Source organism: Ylistrum balloti, unplaced genomic scaffold (genome assembly GCF_031769215.1).
Source record: "Ylistrum balloti isolate Yb309-2 unplaced genomic scaffold, AGI_CSIRO_Ybal_v1 Utg371040, whole genome shotgun sequence".
Taxonomy (NCBI): Eukaryota; Metazoa; Mollusca; class Bivalvia; order Pectinida; family Pectinidae; genus Ylistrum; species Ylistrum balloti.
Window position 1 is genome coordinate 817,160 of NW_026782576.1, and position 15,098 is coordinate 832,257.

Sequence of the window (15,098 nt, forward strand, 5' to 3'; positions counted from 1 at the left end):
GTTAACCAGTTATCAACATGTGGTTTTATAGAATGTCGCAGTGATCATGTTTGGCAACGTGGAGTCACTTTAAGTGTATCCATAACTGGTCCTCCATAGTATCTTAAAGCCTTAGGCACCGTCTTTATATAACCATGGCTATCGCACATCCCCTTCCATAAAAAACATTCTCAACAGCCAATTAGGTGTCTTCATTAGTGACAAATATATATTCGTCGGCTGCTTAGTAATAAAACTAGGGGTTTTTCATCACTGAAACAACGCGCAGGGATAGCATTAGGTCTTTTTCAAAGGGCATTTGTCTTCTACGTTTTCAAGGACAGCAGCAACGTTACATAAACATAGGCAAACTCAAGTATTATCACATATTAGGAACAGTTTTATCGCAATTGGGATAACGTAGAGATGTTGCCGAGAAAGATACATGAGTTCCTCTTTGATATTGATATCTACTGAAGCTTGCAATATTGAAACATTCATAATTCGTTCCATAAATATCCAATCTCATGTGTGATAATCAAAGGCCATCAAAACAATAACAGCATTCAATATACAATACATATCCCTACGCCAACACAAATAAAAGGCATTGGGCGTTAATCTAGTTCTGATTAGAATACAGTGTTATTAATAGAAGATTAGCTTATGTAAAACGTATGATTTCATTTGATCATGAGACACGTACAGTCTATACTCAGAACACAATATTGCTTAATCAGGTAAAAACATGCCACTTGATGCTGTCAGTACTATAAAATATTGTACTCACCAGGTTTGTAGATAGTGGGCGTGTTGCTTCTATGATCTGAAGTAAACGTATTCAAAGCAATGACAAGAAATTGCCAAGGATGCCAAAACAATGAAATTAAATCTATTTCAAATTTAGTTCACAAATGACTCAGGTATACCAAGATATTTAATCGGTTGATAATAATCTATACCAGTAAGAAAATAAATAGAAATGGTACCAATAGCTCATGTGTTTCATGTACATTACTGTAAGCCGTTTTAAAAACGACGCAATATGGTTTACATTAAGTTATAGCAAGCCATTTTAGTTTCAAAAGTAAGTCCCTTAGCATCACTGACTATTTCCTAGAAGAACAAAAGGACGAAACAGCTTTATGATACAGTACAATTTATTGCCTGGTCTAATGTATCAAAATTTTATCAATATGTACTATCATTGTTTTTAGCAATCTTAGTTAAGGTTTCCGACTCAAGGTACACATGTGTTACCTTATGTGCTTCAATGTCAATAACCAGCGTTTGTGAATCAGTATTCGACTATCCTGTCTATTGCAGTGTGTCGATACTTATTACTTCGATTTATACTGATAGTTCCTAAAAATATATTCAAGAATGATAATCAGATATATTTAATTGATGATTTCAAAGTATGATAGCAAATACGCCATTACTTAGTCTTTCTAGAATCGATAGTCAGTACTTCATATCCCCCATTTTCTCCGACATGATAAATCTACCAAAGGATATGCAATAAAGCAATTTTCACTTCCACAACTCTCAAAAATAAAACACGTTTGCTGTTATCACAAGTTTTCCCTCCAATCTCTTCGCTGATATGGATATTGACATGCAACTTAATTGGCCCTTTTCGTGACATGTCCATCCGTCAGTATCACTTGACGACACGTGACGTGCACGATAGCACATTGCATCAAAATTGCATGATGCTTCCCCGTATTCCTGGCTCATAAATCCTCGCACTCCTTTTGGAAATTATGCAATATATTGCTTGTATCTTATAATTAAACATACGAAGTAAATCAATATAATATCAGTATATAAATGAGATATAAAGATTCTTGGGGTATTGTTAAAAATAAAAATAACATTTACATGGAGTATCTTTACTATCCTATAAAATAGAGGTGACAGTGTGCAGACTCTACAGGGTATAATTATTGAGAATATAATGATGCAATGACGCCGTATCAGTATTTACATGGAATACGGGGGTAATTTAGTCATAGCGAGTGTCTGATCGATCGATGGGCATTGTGGGTAATGAATAACATTAGTTTTAGGCTTAATAGATAACCTAGGACATCCCACTTACATATCATCAATGGAAGCCGAAATACCAGCTAATCGTACTCCAATTTTATAATATCGCAAAGTACCAGTAAAGGTTGAAAATACGGACCTTTCTCGTTTATAATGGATTATTAAGTTGAACTAGAATTCATATTATCATCATTCGATTAATAGCTCGTCAAGTTGTTTAACCGTGACAGTATCCTAGCACCTTACTGTCATTCTAAGAACTATCAAATCGATGATACATCGTACAGTCCTAATGTTGCTTACTTATAATACATGGATTTTGAAAAACTTTACTAGTCTTGAACATACTCCCCTAAAAAATATTCCTATACACTTGTATAAGAACATTTGATTTTTCTGTCACTACACTAAAATCTACCATTTCCCATTCCAAACAAAAAGAATACTTTCCTTTTTCGGTTACGAGCTATTTTTTCAGAGAAAGATGAACAACGACACGAAGACCTACATGTAAACTATTATGGGATGTATTTTGTGAAAAATACACCGATTACGAGTTCCATGGTAAGATCTTGGTATAACCTTGGTGACACCCACCACCTCGTTCAATACCTTCGATCTGCTCTGATCAACAGTATGGCATGTGTTAGATCTGTTTTACAGATCTCACCTTTGTTCTCTGATGAAAAATGTAGGTACGTCAGATCTTGTAGATCTCACTTTGATCTCGATGAACAATGCAGGATATGTCTGTTTAGTTTAAGCATGTTTTTCTAATTAAAAAAATGGACACGTTATAACAACTTCGAACGTCATTTTCCATCAACAATTAAACGGTGGAATCATTTAAAATTATTAACAATGTAAGTATGTTCCATTTTACCTCCCATCTCAGAGTCATGTTAGATATTGTAATGGATACATAGAACCCATGAGAACCTTCCATATCACGTCCCTATGAGAGTTTCACCCGTCTTAATCTCATTATTTGGCAGTGATTGGAAACAGGATAGCCTCTGGGCAAAGATGTTACGAAGAGAAAACTTCGATTCCTTTAAATCCATTGATGGCAACTTCAATTAATTTAAATGTATTGATTAATTTGTACATTTAGCAAACCACATCTCACTGATGTAGGCCCGACCTCGGGTTGAAGTTGACATAAAGTAGGTTGCAATACATCAGTACCTTAGAGAAGAGGGGGAGACAAATTCCGAAATACACGTACCTGCAATTAATACAAGAGTAACAGAGTGCAACGTTTAGAAAAAAAACCCGTTAAATCCCAACTCAAGACCCCCATGTGTTCTATTATCGACATCAAGTATGATACTTATGAATAATATATCTACTACATGTCTTGTATAGTGATGGATTGTTATCCACAGAAGTATGTTATTTATCAGCTTGTGTAATTATCCCGAGGTTTAGAGCTGGCACTTTACGGAGGACCCTCCTACAGGACAGGGAGATGCCAAAAGAGGTTTACTTGATGAAATTTATCATGTTATTGGGAAAATCGAAGTTAACTTATCACATCATGTTTTTTCTGGTGTTAAAAGTGTGAGCAATATCCAGGTATTAAAGAAACACAGGTGATCATATGGTGAAATATCTTCATCCGATGTCACCGAGTCTGTGGAGATTTCCTTAATTATAAAGTATCATGGTTATGCTGGAAGCAATACTGGCGCATCTCATAAAGCTTAGCAATGTCTGCATGTCAGCGTCAATTTCATGACTATTCACTTTAGTCGGTCTTAATTTCAGGTAAACTCTGGACTGAAGACTACATGCCCTGTGGTCTACTGTCCATTCAGGTAAACTGTGGGCTGATGACTACATGCCCTGTGGTCTACTGTCCATTCAGGTAAACTGTGGGCTGAAGATTACATGCCCTGCAGGCTGCTGTCCATTTAGGTAAACCCTGGACTGAAGATTACATGCCCTGCAGGCTGCTGTCCATTAAGGTTATCTCTGGACTGATGACTACATTCCCTGTGGTCTGCTGTCCATTCAGGTTAGCTCTGGGCTGATGACTACATGCCCTGTAGTCTGCTGTCCATTCAGGTTAACTCTGAGCTGATGACTACATGCCCTGTAGTCTGCTGTCCATTCAGGTTAACTCTGAGCTGATGACTACATTCCCTGTGGTCTGCTGTCCATTCAGGTTAGCTCTGGGCTGATGACTACATGCCCTGTAGTCTGCTGTCCATTCAGGTTAACTCTGAGCTGATGACTACATTCCCTGTAGTCTGCTGTCCGTTCAGGTTAACTCTGGGCTGATGACTACATGCCCTGTGGTCTGACGGGGGATGGTTATTGTTTAAAGTTCTTACAATCTTAATATTAAAACGATACTTGTAGTTTTTATGCTTCCTGCTGAAAATACATAAGAGTTTAAGAATTGAGGAATAGGAATTGTTAAAACTAAAAATTTAGAACGAAGTCTGTAAGTAATAAACTTAGTGAGTTGCCTTTTTTACGCCAAATAGTTTTAAAGTAACTGGAACAGTTTCACCGACAAACCTTAAAACATTAACAATGTTTACAGTACCACCACAATCTTGGACGTAACGAGTACCATGCTGTACGTTGCAGAGCGTGTATATGAAAACCAATGATTACTAAATACCAAAATAATATAGAAAGACACAAATTTGCACTTTCATTTTTTGTAATTATTAATTAAGATATTGTCAATGAAAAAAGGAAAAAAATAAGATTTTCTAATTATCTTACCAAACATGATTTCCTAACAATGATGTGTGGACGTAGGCACCTTGTTTACAATATAGCCTAACGTCTACCACACTGCTCCAGAAATATTCATCAGGTCTCTCACATTTAAGGTTCTAGATCACGGATATTCCGTGATACCAGAGCACCTCATTAAAGTGAATAATTACAGCATGGTACACATATCTAATTTGTATGAATGACTCTCAAAAACATTCATGTTTGTTACGGAACCGTCCGCCTATTCCACTTTCCTTTCCCGGCTTCTACAGAGTTCAACAACAGAGTACCTACTAAGTATCATGTAATTTTATATCTAAATTGCGCATCATGTTAATGTATTATCGATCGATACAATACCAATCCAAATTGTTGCAAAAATCTAAAATAAAACTGATTGTACTGTAATCATCTGGTCGTGAGTTTTAACAGATAAGTTCAATAAAAATCTAAGCATCGTTAAAATGTTACTTAGGTTTAGTCCTTTACAGTTTACCATCTCTAAGATCGCCATTAAGTCTGTTCATGTATGTATATCCTATATAATAATAATAACAGTTCACTTGTGTCATTTTATCAGCAGATATCAAAACTTAGTAGATAATTAATACTGCCACTTATATACTAATTCATAAAGAATGTTAATTTTATCATTTTTTTATGGTTTCTGTTTTCAGTGTGATCCCGGCGTGGGGACCGATGCCTTTTATGACCTGATATATAGACGTCCCAGAATATTGATGGTAATTGGCAGCGCCTGCTCGGAGGTTACTGAAACCCTCGCCGAAATTGTGCCTTACTGGAACCTAATTCTTGTAAGTTATTCGCATAAAGGCGCTAAACATATTTAAAATAATTATCTATTCATGTCACCTCATCCGCACTCAGAATTGTTCATACATCTTACTTAATAGTCTTTGTACAATGTATATGATCCATCAATTAAGTACGGCAATCCGCAATATCTTCGTCAATATTAACAATCCGCGAAATCTTAGTCAATAAAGCAATCCGCGATATCTTAGTCAATAAAACAATCCGCGATATCTTAGTCGATAAAAAAAATCCGCGATATCTTAGTCAATATTAACAATCCGCGATATCTTAGTGAATAAAACAATCCGCGATATCTTAGTCAATATAACAATCCGCGATATCTTAGTGAATAAAATAATCCGCGATATCTTAGTCAATATAACAATCCGCGATATCTTAGTCAATATAACAATCCGCGATATCTTAGTCAATAAAACAATCCGCGATATCTTAGTCAATATAACAATCCGCGATATCTTAGTGAATAAAATAATCCGCGATATCTTAGTCAATATAACAATCCGCGATATCTTAGTGAATAAAATAATCCGCGATATCTTAGTCAATATAACAATCCGCGATATCTTAGTGAATAAAATAATCCGCGATATCTTAGTGAATAAAATAATCCGCGATATCTTAGTCAATAAAACAATCCGCGATATCTTAGTCAATAAAACAATCCGCGATATCTTAGTCAATAAAGTAATCCGCGATATCTTAGTCAATAAAACAATCCGCGATATCTTAGTCAATAAAACAATCCGCGATAGCTTAGTCAATAAAACAATCCGCGATATCTTAGTCAAAAAAATAATCCGCCGTATCTTAGTCAATAAAGTAATCCGCGATATCTTAGTCAATAAAGTAATCCGCGATATCTTAGTCAATAAAGTAATCCGCGATGTCTTAGTCAATAAAACAATCCGCGATATCTTAGTCAATAAAGTAATCCGCGATATCTTAGTCAATAAAACAATCCGCGATATCTTAGTCAATAAAGTAATCCGCGATATCTTAGTCAATAAAGTAATCCGCGATATCTTAGTCAATAAAACAATCCACGATATCTTAGTCAATAAAGCAATCCGCGATATCTTAGTCAATAAAGTAATCCGCGATATCTTAGTCAATAAAACAATCCACGATATCTTAGTCAATAAAGCAATCCGCGATATCTTAGTCAATAAAGTAATCCGCGATATCTTAGTCAATAAAACAATCCGCGATATCTTAGTCAATAAAGCAATCCGCGATATCTTAGTCAATAAAACAATCCGCGATATCTTAGTCAATATTAACAATCCGCGATATCTTAGTCGATAAAAAAAATCCGCGATATCTTAGTCAATTAAACAATCTGCGATATCTTAGTCAATAAAACAATCCGCGATATTTTAGTCAATAAAAACAATCCGCGATATCTTAGTCAATAAAGCAATCCGCGATATCTTAGTCAATAAAACAATCCTAGAACTACGGTTCTATCTCTACTCGAATGGTAATATATCAGATTAATGAAACGTCAGGTAACAATTCTAGATATCTATATATACCCACTCGTATGGTAAAACATTGGACTATATAACATCAGATAACACTCCAAGACCTATGGTTCTATGCTTATTTGGAAGGATTTTGTTCCTATGGGTGCTGAGTTACGGACTGTCTTTTTTGTTGTCTTGATTACAATATGCATGTTTTCGGTGAGAAACTGCACCCCAGTTGCTCTTTATCAGATGCGGCAGGTCTTCTGCACGATGTTCCGTAAGGTAGACACAAAAAAGTCATGGCTGCTCAATGTTCAGTGAATCCAGCAAACAAGTATGTTCGGGTTAGAAATCAGTTTTATTTATTTTACGAAGCCTCAATTATGGAGTCCCTGTAGTTGAAAGTGTTGCGACGTTTTCCGCCTTTTTTTCTATCACACATTTGAGAAGAAAAGACTTATTGATCTGCCCACAATTGCCTATTTCATTGTTAAAGTGTGACCCTAGCGCTTTGGTCTTATTCTAGATATGTTGAGAGGAAATCAAACGCCAAACTAAAGAAAATGAAAACCTTATAAATAGAAAGCTTAAAATCTGTGGTACATTGCATTTGTAATGATGTTTATATTTAGTCATGGGGCATGTGTAGAATTCACATAATCCAAACAATTACACATCGGAGAAAGGAAATGGCTTTTCTTTTCTGGCACCCCTACTTACATTGCACATCATGTTCACTCCTTTAAACACGCGAGAAATAAACATACATTGTGTATTTGGATTAGTGTTGAGTAATAGATGTTAAAAACAGGATAGAATTAAACATGTCTATTGATTCTGGCAGAACACAGCCATTCACTAATACTTTCCGTGAAAGAACATCACACAACAACAGTTCGTTTTTTTTTATTAGATAAAAGACATCTCTCTACATTCGCGTGTCCCGTATTAAAGGTTTGTGAGAAGTAAGATTTATTTATACTTCTGTACATTTTGCGGGCTTTAAATGAATTCTATTTCCCGGTGATTCAGTTAAACAAACATGGAATAAATTTTCAAAGAATTGTGAGGTATCTGATGTAGAAATAAATACATTTGAAAGTTAATTAAGTGAAAGTAAGCGTGTTTGGTACACGGTGTACATTTCTTACTGTAAAGGATAACAGTTAGTGAGAAATTTATATCGGAAAAGGGTCATTGGAAGTGGGACTTATATGGTAGAGTAGGGTCACTGGTAGTGGGACTTATATGGTAGAGTAGGGTCATTGGTAGTGGGACTTATATGTTAGAGCAGGGTCACTTGTAGTGGGACTTATATGGTAGAGCAGGGTCACTGGTAGTGGGACTTATATGGTAGAGCAGGGTCACTGGTAGTGGGACTTATATGGTATAGCAGGGTCACTGGTAGTGGGACTTATATGGTAGAGTAGGGTCACTGGTAGTGGGACTTATATGGTATAGCAGGGTCACTGGTAGTGGGACTTACCTGGTATAGCAGGGTCACTGGTAGTGGGACGTATATGGTATAGCAGGGTCACTGGTAGTGGCACTTCTATGGTAGAGCAGGGTCACTGGTAGTGGGACTTATATGGTAGAGCAGGGTCACTGGTAGTGGGACTTATATGGTAGAGCGGGGTCACTGGTAGTGGGACTTATATAACAGAACATAATAGAGCATGGTCATCAGAGCTTAATAAGATCAGGAAGGATTTTGGTGAAGGAGCAAAACTGGTGCTGTCTTGACCGACATTATTGGGTTACAATACAATTAATGTATAATAATGTAATTATACCGTTATGCATGAACACACTATAACATGGCCATTAACTGTCCCTGATAGACTACAGAATCGTGACCAAGAGTATGGCGTATTCCCCGCTATATTTCCGAGCAGAAATACACCACGTGACGTAATTCTCCATCCAAATACGATTTGCATACCGGTTTGATCAAAACGTAATGTGATCCGTCTATCTCAAACATTGTTGTTAATTAGAAACGTATTAAAAATAGAATATTTGCATCAAATATTTGAAATGGAATTGAAGAACGTATTCGACGCACTGCTATAAAAATGTATTCAAACAAAAACACATGATCCAGATTTAAATATGGGATTTAGATAAAATTTAAAATCAATTTTTCTATATCAAGCTACATTCTGCTATTAGATAATTCTTGATTTCACAGCGATATGACCACTTAACACGGCATGATGTTCTGGGATGATTATGTGTGCCTCGTAAACACGTTCGCACTCGTCTATCTTGAAGTGTTTATTTGCTGTAATGAAATACCGAGAACATTCCTTATCTGTTCTCAGCACATCCTAAATACCTTCTCAGCCGTCCATCACGTCTACATAATTTAATATCATTTACTGCAATAATAATCTAAATAATTAAATCGATACACTCTCCTTAATACGAAGGAAATTTGAAATATTGCTTGTACTGTACCAAGTTGACAATTATCATTTAGATGATTTGACAAATTGCGTCAGCATCCAAAGCTATTTTAGGGAACGGAACATTGGATTTATTATCTTTACCTAAAGCAACTATTTAGTAATGCTATTACTCTGATCATCCAATCGTTTCCGTTAGCATAACATCGGTTTTGGCCATCAGGGCAACTGTATTTGCCTGTGGCGTCCTTCATGTTTTGGTTTTATGGTAGATTTTGCTCGGTAACTTAAAGGTGTATTACCTTTAGTTTATTCGTAAGTCTGAATGATGATTAATTTACAAGTATTGCTGATAGCTATAGGGACCGACAACTTTTCGTTCGATTTATCGAAATTTGTGTCTTTAGAAAACAAGTCATTCAGTACTAAATACCGTTGTTAACAAACAGGGAGATGTCAGTTTATGAGAAGCCAGAATACTGTGGAAAAACACCAAGCGACCAAGCTAATATCCGTTATTTCATAAAGAATAAACTTCTTTTACTTTTATTTTCACTCTTGATGACGCGAGTGGAAGCCGTGAGGGGTCTTACTGTTATAGGAAACCTGAATACCGGCAAAAATCCTGTCTTCCCTTTAAAGAATCGTTTTAGTTTATCAAAGGCATTTCAAAAGCGACACGATAATACCGGAAATTTAACAAATTATGAACAAAGGAAAGACTGATCAGGAGGATAGAAAAACTACATGGAGAATAAGACCTGTTGTTCTGAATTTACTCACCATGTAAATTAAGGTTTGTCACAGAACTTATGCATAGGCTTTGATATTACTATCAGTAACAGATAAATGGATCAAAAACAAATTCTAGCAACTTATGAACTCCTCTCCATGAGTAAATTACAAATAATTGATATACTGCACGTGACGCATATTTATATTATAAACATGGAAATATACTGAAAGGATAAAGAAACGCAGGGTAATATTTATTCCGATATTTTGAAAACGCGTTCTCCAAATAAAGTGAAACTTTGTGAATTGAATAATTAGGTCATATTACACCTTGTCATGTATCAAAAATTTAGTCACGGTACAGTGCGCAGCTCTGGTAAATGGAGGAAGGAAAAACCAAGAATCTCGTGCACCGTGTTGTTCTGGTCTCGTGCAGCGTTGGTCAAGTCACTCTTCGCTAGTCTTTATACAGTCCAACTGCTTCCCTAAATTAATTGAGAATTTGATTCGTTTTAAGAATGGCACGACTCACAGAAGTTCAGAGGGGTCAGGCCATTCAGATGCTGATGCAAGGACAGCTGCAAAATCAGGTTGCTAGGCACTTTGGTGTTAATGTTTCCACCATAGAATGTCTTGTAAGACGTCTTCGGGAAACTGGGCGAATGGACCTAGGTCAGGATGTCCGCGCGTAACGTCACGACGTCAGGATCGCTATATCGGATGTCCGCGCGTTGAGAGTGCACTTTATGTTCGTGGAAATCATGGGTGTCCTATAAGTTCAAAAACTGTAAGGAATCGATTATGAGAAGTTGGTGTAAGAGCACGTCGCCCCTACGTAGGTCCACACCTTACCCCTGCTCGACGTCCTCGTATGGCCTGGGTCGCTGCACATGCTCCACGACGGTTTCCACTGAGGCAGTGGAGACAAGTTTTCTTCACGGAAGAGTCTCGATTCTGTCTTTATCGATCTGACGGCCGTCAACGTGTCTACCGACGTCGTGGCGAACGTTTTACAGACGCTTGCGTTGTAGAGAGGGATAGGTTTGGGGGCGGTTCAGTAATGGTGCGGGAAGGAATCTCACACTGGTTAAAATCACAATTGGTTGTTATTGATGGCAATTTAACAGCAGCTAAGTATAGAGATGGGATCCTCCGACCCCATGTTATCCCTTTCTTACAGCAGCATAATCTAACCCTCCAGCAGGATAATGCTAGGCCCCACGTAGCAAGGATTTACCAAGTCTTTCTGGCCAACAACAACATTCAACCACTAGATTGGCCGCCATATAGCCCTGATTTGTCCCCGATCGAGCATCTTTGGGACTAGTTGGATAGACAGGTTCGAAAGCGCCAGCCACCCTCTGCTACTCGAGAGCAGTTGACCAGATCTATGATTGAAGAGTGGGACAACATCCCCATAAGACGGATTAACGCTTTAAAGAACTCTATGACCAGAAGAATAAGGGCCGTGACCACAGCAAACGGCGGACACACAAGATATTGACGACTCATTTCAATTTCAATTTCAAAATCCTACGAGTCCATTCAATTTAATCGTTAGTACCTCTAAACCAATTGTCAGATGCAAAATACAGACTTTGGACATTTTTAAGCTTTAATTTATCTGTAAGTATACAAAATTTCGTTTTAAATGAAGCCCGATATCATACTTAATTTCTGGTTTAAAGTTCACCCTGCGTTTCTTTACCCTTTTAGTATATATATTTCGTAGACGTACAATTGTAAGTTTGAATCATTTCATCGATGAGATTATAGAAAGAACAGAAGAAAAAAGATATTATATAGACTTCTATCAATTCAGTGCCGACTACAAACAGTTCAGCATCAGGTAGTAATACAGCGCTTTGTTTGTTATATAAACTTTTGAACAGATCTGACAATATTACGATACGTTTCATATAAATAAACATCACTGTCGCCTCATAAGGTAGTTTCTATATTAAAATCTACGTCTAAATCATACAAAGTATCAAACAATATGCGTTTATAATTAGAAAATAATGAACATGTAATGAAACAGTGACTTGCGTCTTCAATACCCTCACCACGACAATTCGGGGATTGGCAAATGCCAACCCTATATAAATCTGAACGCAAGCCACTACATTGATGTCTAATGCGGCCATGTATAACAAAAAGTATATCGATTACTGGAATGTAAATAATCATGAACTGAAGAATGTATGCGGGGAAGTTTGGTTCTAAATGTTTTAGTGATACAGCCGATTTAGTAGAATTGTCTAAATTATCCCACAAATTTATAGACGACGGAACAAAAGACCTTTTCATAATATCCAGACGACTTCAGGGGACTTGATAGTTGTCTGGATTCCTTAACTCCATGTTTAAGTCACGCCTATTAGGGGGTATATAAGTACAGACGGACGTTTTGGTTATACATTTTGTAGAATGTAGTAAGCTTTGATTCCCCTCTTCTCTGTCTGAGTGGATTTCAACCTGTTTTAGTATACAACAACTCGCGAGAAGCCATGGATGTTAGACCAGAGACAATTCTAGCTGCTTCTAACTGAACTTTTTTCTAGGGAGTCGGACAAGTGTTTCAAACATCCATCCCAAACACACGAGGCATATTCCAGCACATGCCGTATACATGTTACATGTATGATATTGACAGTAGACTTACAAACTTTGGTTTATGCGGTTTCCTATTTGCAATCATAACTAAGAGTTACTACTAAATAAAGATTTGAGTCGTTGATCTCCATCGCCTCTCCATTGCACACCAAATTTGGCATATCTAGGATGTGTTTAGAGGAGAAGATAACTGTCTCTTTCTTAGCAGGATTGAACTGCATAAGACATTGACCACACCAAGTTTGAAGACGGTGCAAATCCTGAATCAATGTTCGCTCAATTAAAAATTGAATCAGGTTAACGCACTTTGCAATATTCTTCTTTCCAATTCCATTAAATATTGGACCAAGTCAACGCACTTTAAAATAAAAGTGGATTATGTATTACATAAAACTATTAATTCTGAGCACATGAACTTAGTGTCTTAAACAATAAGCTCAATAGTAACTATTCTTCACTCTGACAAACCTTGGTTTGATACGGTTTTACGTAAACGCTGTCGTGGCGTGTATCGAAGACTTAAAAAAAGCATTACGCTCTAAACGCCCTGAACATTGGTCAGTATAAAAAGTTTGAGAAAAGTGTAAATAATATGAAAAAGAAAACTATGGCTGACTTCTCCAATAATCCCGAATCACATATCTATACATTGAAAAATGAAAAGAATTAAAAGTTTGAGAAACAGAGTAAATAATATGAAAAAAGAAAACCATGACTGACTTCTCTAATAATTCCGAATTACATATCCATACAACAAAAAATGAAAATCCTGTTGCTTTCTGCCAAATTCTTAAAAAGTTTTTTCTCATTTCCTGTTCGTTCTATTCCTCCTTTAGAATATATCATTTATGGCTTTCTAAAAGGGGCATATAGTGACCAAGAAAAGGTTGAAGTCCTGAATACTTACTTCACTTCTCTTTCATTTACCGACGATTCCAATGCCACTTTACCAAACGGCCTAAGAAAATGCCCAAACTCTCCAGCTTTGGCAAACACGAAAACGAAGATATTTTATCCAGTCTTGATAAAGGAAAGGCTGTTGGTACAGGCAAGATTAGCCGTCGTAGGCTGAAAGCAACGCATGGACAATTTCTAAGCCTCTTATTATGTTGTTTAACAGGTCTGGTAGAGATGCTGTTTACCCCTCGGGGAGGAAAAGGCTCATCTTGTACCATTATTCAAAGAGGGAGATTATCATAATCCTTCTAAATATAAACCAAGTTCTTTATTGTGTTGTCTGTCTAAAATTATACAAAGATGCGTGTTTAAGCATATTTTAATTTTGGTAGAGACAATGATACTTTTTATTAGTATCAATCTGGATTCCTTCCATGTCACTAAATAGTCTACCAGTTAATAGAACTGTATCATAATATTGTCTCGGCTGTTGAAAATTAGGATTACTCTTGTGTCGAGTTTTGTGACTTGTCATAAGCTTTTGGGAATGTCTGGAAAACAGGTATTTTGTTCAAGCTTCGTCAGTTCGGAACTGAAGGAAAGGTACTATCCTGACTGAAATTTCTTTTAAGCAACAGGCAACAACCTAATGTGTATGGGTATAACGGTTCTTCCTTAGCATGTCACAGCAGGGGTTCCCCAGGGTTCTGATCCGGGGCCCTTGTTGTTCCTGTTTTATATCCATGACTAAGCTGATTCCATGCAAACATTAAGTTTATTTGCTGACGAGATCCCCTCTTCAAAAGTCGCCTGGCAATGTATACACACGTAATTCGAAATTATTGGAGAAGTCAGCCATAGTTTTTTTTTCATATTATTTACACTTTTCTCAAACTTTTTATACTGACCAATGTTCAGGGCGTTTAGAGCGTAATGCCTTTTGTTTAAGTCTTCGATACACGCCACGACAGCGTTTACGTAAAACCGTATCAAACCAAGGTTTGTCAGAGTGACGTTTAGTTACTATTGAGCTTATTGTTTAAGACACTAAGTTCATGTGCTCAGGATTAATAGTTTCATGTGATACATAATCCACTTTCATTTTAAAATGCGTTTACTTGGTCCAACTTTTAATGGAATTTGGAAGAAGAATATTGCCAAGTGCGTTGACTTAGCCAAAATTTTGACGAGGGTTAGAAATGAAAAATTCAACGTGCTTTGATCTTTTCCTAAAAAATAACATTATCTGAAAACAAAAAAAAATCTGATTGCGAACTTTTTCAAATTTGGTTATAAAACGCGTTCTGTTGATACAAACCCTCGTAATCTTTATGACGTCGCTCTGTCTTTATCTACAGGGAACCAG

The 15,098-nt window shown here is 36.7% G+C and overlaps 1 protein-coding gene across 1 annotated transcript in view; it reads left to right on the top strand.

Annotated features, from left to right (window-relative positions):
* Positions 1-5,234: 5,234 nt before the first annotated feature.
* Positions 5,235-15,098, top strand: part of LOC132560264 (gamma-aminobutyric acid type B receptor subunit 2-like) — a 40,517-nt gene continuing 30,653 nt past the window's right edge. Inside the window, exons 1-2 of the mRNA XM_060224926.1 lie at positions 5,235-5,297; positions 5,448-5,585. Of these exons, the coding sequence (XP_060080909.1) occupies positions 5,235-5,297; positions 5,448-5,585 (201 nt within the window). The remainder of the gene's footprint in view (positions 5,298-5,447; positions 5,586-15,098) is intronic.